The sequence below is a fragment of the Amphimedon queenslandica genome, unplaced genomic scaffold (genome assembly GCF_000090795.2).
Source record: "Amphimedon queenslandica unplaced genomic scaffold, v1.1 AMPQUscaffold_6208_Cont21830, whole genome shotgun sequence".
NCBI classification, from domain to species: Eukaryota; Metazoa; Porifera; class Demospongiae; order Haplosclerida; family Niphatidae; genus Amphimedon; species Amphimedon queenslandica.
In genome coordinates, this window is record NW_003553497.1 from 1 (window position 1) to 1,824 (window position 1,824).

General features: G+C 34.3%; 1 protein-coding gene across 1 annotated transcript; it reads right to left on the reverse strand.

Moving 5' to 3' along the window:
* Nucleotides 1-46: 46 nt before the first annotated feature.
* On the reverse strand, nt 47-1,500 carry LOC109592129 (E3 ubiquitin-protein ligase TRIP12-like). The gene is made up of 3 exons (XM_020007668.1): nt 1,393-1,500; nt 1,226-1,271; nt 47-1,175 (listed from the first exon to the last, which is right to left on the reverse strand). Exons 1-3 carry the CDS (start codon nt 1,439-1,441, stop codon nt 998-1,000), a joined length of 273 nt encoding a protein of 90 aa, XP_019863227.1. The 5' UTR covers nt 1,442-1,500; the 3' UTR covers nt 47-997.
* Between the last annotated feature and the right edge of the window lie 324 nt (nt 1,501-1,824).

Genomic DNA, 1,824 nt, shown 5'->3' on the forward strand with positions numbered 1-1,824 from the left:
TAATAATTCATATCACATTGAACTACTAAGTACACATGTACATGTAGTGTCATGTACATAACAATGAACTGTATATTAAAAGGATCATTTACTCTATGCAAAAATTATAGCAGTTATCCTTATAAGTGTTTCACCACAAAGGAAGTTTGGGCTAACATTGAAAGGATTGTGTCTATGTTACACTTGAGCCCACAATACAATCAACTCAATAAATTGGTATTACCATAACCCACACATAATAAACTGCTTAGATTATTATAATGGACAGTCAGTAACAATAGCAGCAATACAGGTATACTGAGTCTAATAAATGCACGACTGTACCATACAACCATTAATTAAGTTACATGTACATGTAGTTTCTTTAAATACATGTACATATAGTTTCTTTTACAATCAGGGACAATTGCTTGTCCCATTCAAAAATTGCTTCCTAATTATGTTCATGTATTTCTCTCTTAGTCTATTGAAATCTCCTTCTATCTTTTCTGTTTTAGATAGAAGAAGACGGTTTTGTATGGGTGAGTCCCCCTACAAAAGTTAAATCAGTTGGAAGACAGCACTGCTGCCCTTGTGTCCAGACTACTCCTGCACAGTGACAGTCAATACCTATGGTTTATATAATTTCCTACTGACTTTTTAAACTCTGATTTTTGAAAAAGCTATTGTGGGTTGCACTACTAATTTAATTTAATTCATAGCTTGTGGTTGTCACTATAACCACTGACTGCAGAAACAAAATTACATGCACATGCCATAGCAGGTATATTCAGTTAGAGTTTAATTTCATTCTTTTCGTTCTCATTCCTTGTGGAACAAATATTTTCCAAAAGAAAAAAGGCGTTTCCTTAATGCCACGTGTGCAAAATGGCCACTCAGAACAAAAATAAAACAAACAAGATTTCTAATCCTGCTTAGAAAGATCATTTTTCCAGACGAAATATACCCGCTTTACGGTATGTGTGTGCACACAACTCTGACCCAACAGAGCTTTTGCCTAACACATTATGCAGCTTATGCTACAAGTGTAAGGACAAATCATCATACAATGGTGTGTATGTGTGTACTGACCTCCAACAGGAAGACGAGGACTACCTGTCACAAACTGTATGAACTGACGCTGCTCAGTTGTACTGTAGGAACTGAGGACTCTGAACAAGAACTGGATAGCTTGACTGAGAGAAGAGAAAATAATTATACTTTAATGAATTAACTACAAGCAAACCTGTCATGAGTATATCCATGATCAGGACGGCAATATTCCATTAATTCTATAAACAGAAACAATAGTAATAACAATAATAATAATAATAATAATAATAATAATAATAATAATAAACAAAAAACAATAGTAATGTGTACATGATGTACTCCAGTACACTATTACTTTACCTTTAATGTCCCACTTTTGATTATTAGCTCCACAAAGGAACGTATCCATCTACAAGCACATTAAAAATAAATAAAAGAATTTTACAATATACAATGTACATGACATGTACTGTACATGTACATGTACACATGGATCTTTCTGATATCATTGTGAAAACATACAACTAAATGGATTAGTCAGCAATACACCCACTACTAGCCAGCCGGCCAGCCAACTGCTACTACTGCAGAATCAGCAGTTTCCACTATCAGTAATTAAATAATATACTTTACTTATAGCAACATCCAATTAACACTGCCACCACACAACATTACTACTGACGCATGGTACATATAAGTATTTATAAGTATTTCTATAGTAGGACTAGAGTATCAACAAATAACGGAGGAGACGCACGATAAGGGGAATATTACTGAGGGAGTGTGTGTGAC

What these genes read in the sequence shown, in the direction of transcription:
- LOC109592129 (XM_020007668.1), bottom strand. Translation starts at nt 1,441, where the DNA reads ATGGATACGTTCCTTTGTGGAGCTAATAATCAAAAGTGGGACATTAAA. An exon ending in TCAAAAGTGGGACATTAAAG is followed by an intron (nt 1,272 to 1,392) that starts GTAAAGTAATAG and finishes TTCTGTTTATAG; the next exon opens with AATTAATGGAATATTGCCGT. An exon ending in CATGGATATACTCATGACAG is followed by an intron (nt 1,176 to 1,225) that starts GTTTGCTTGTAG and finishes CTCTTCTCTCAG; the next exon opens with TCAAGCTATCCAGTTCTTGT.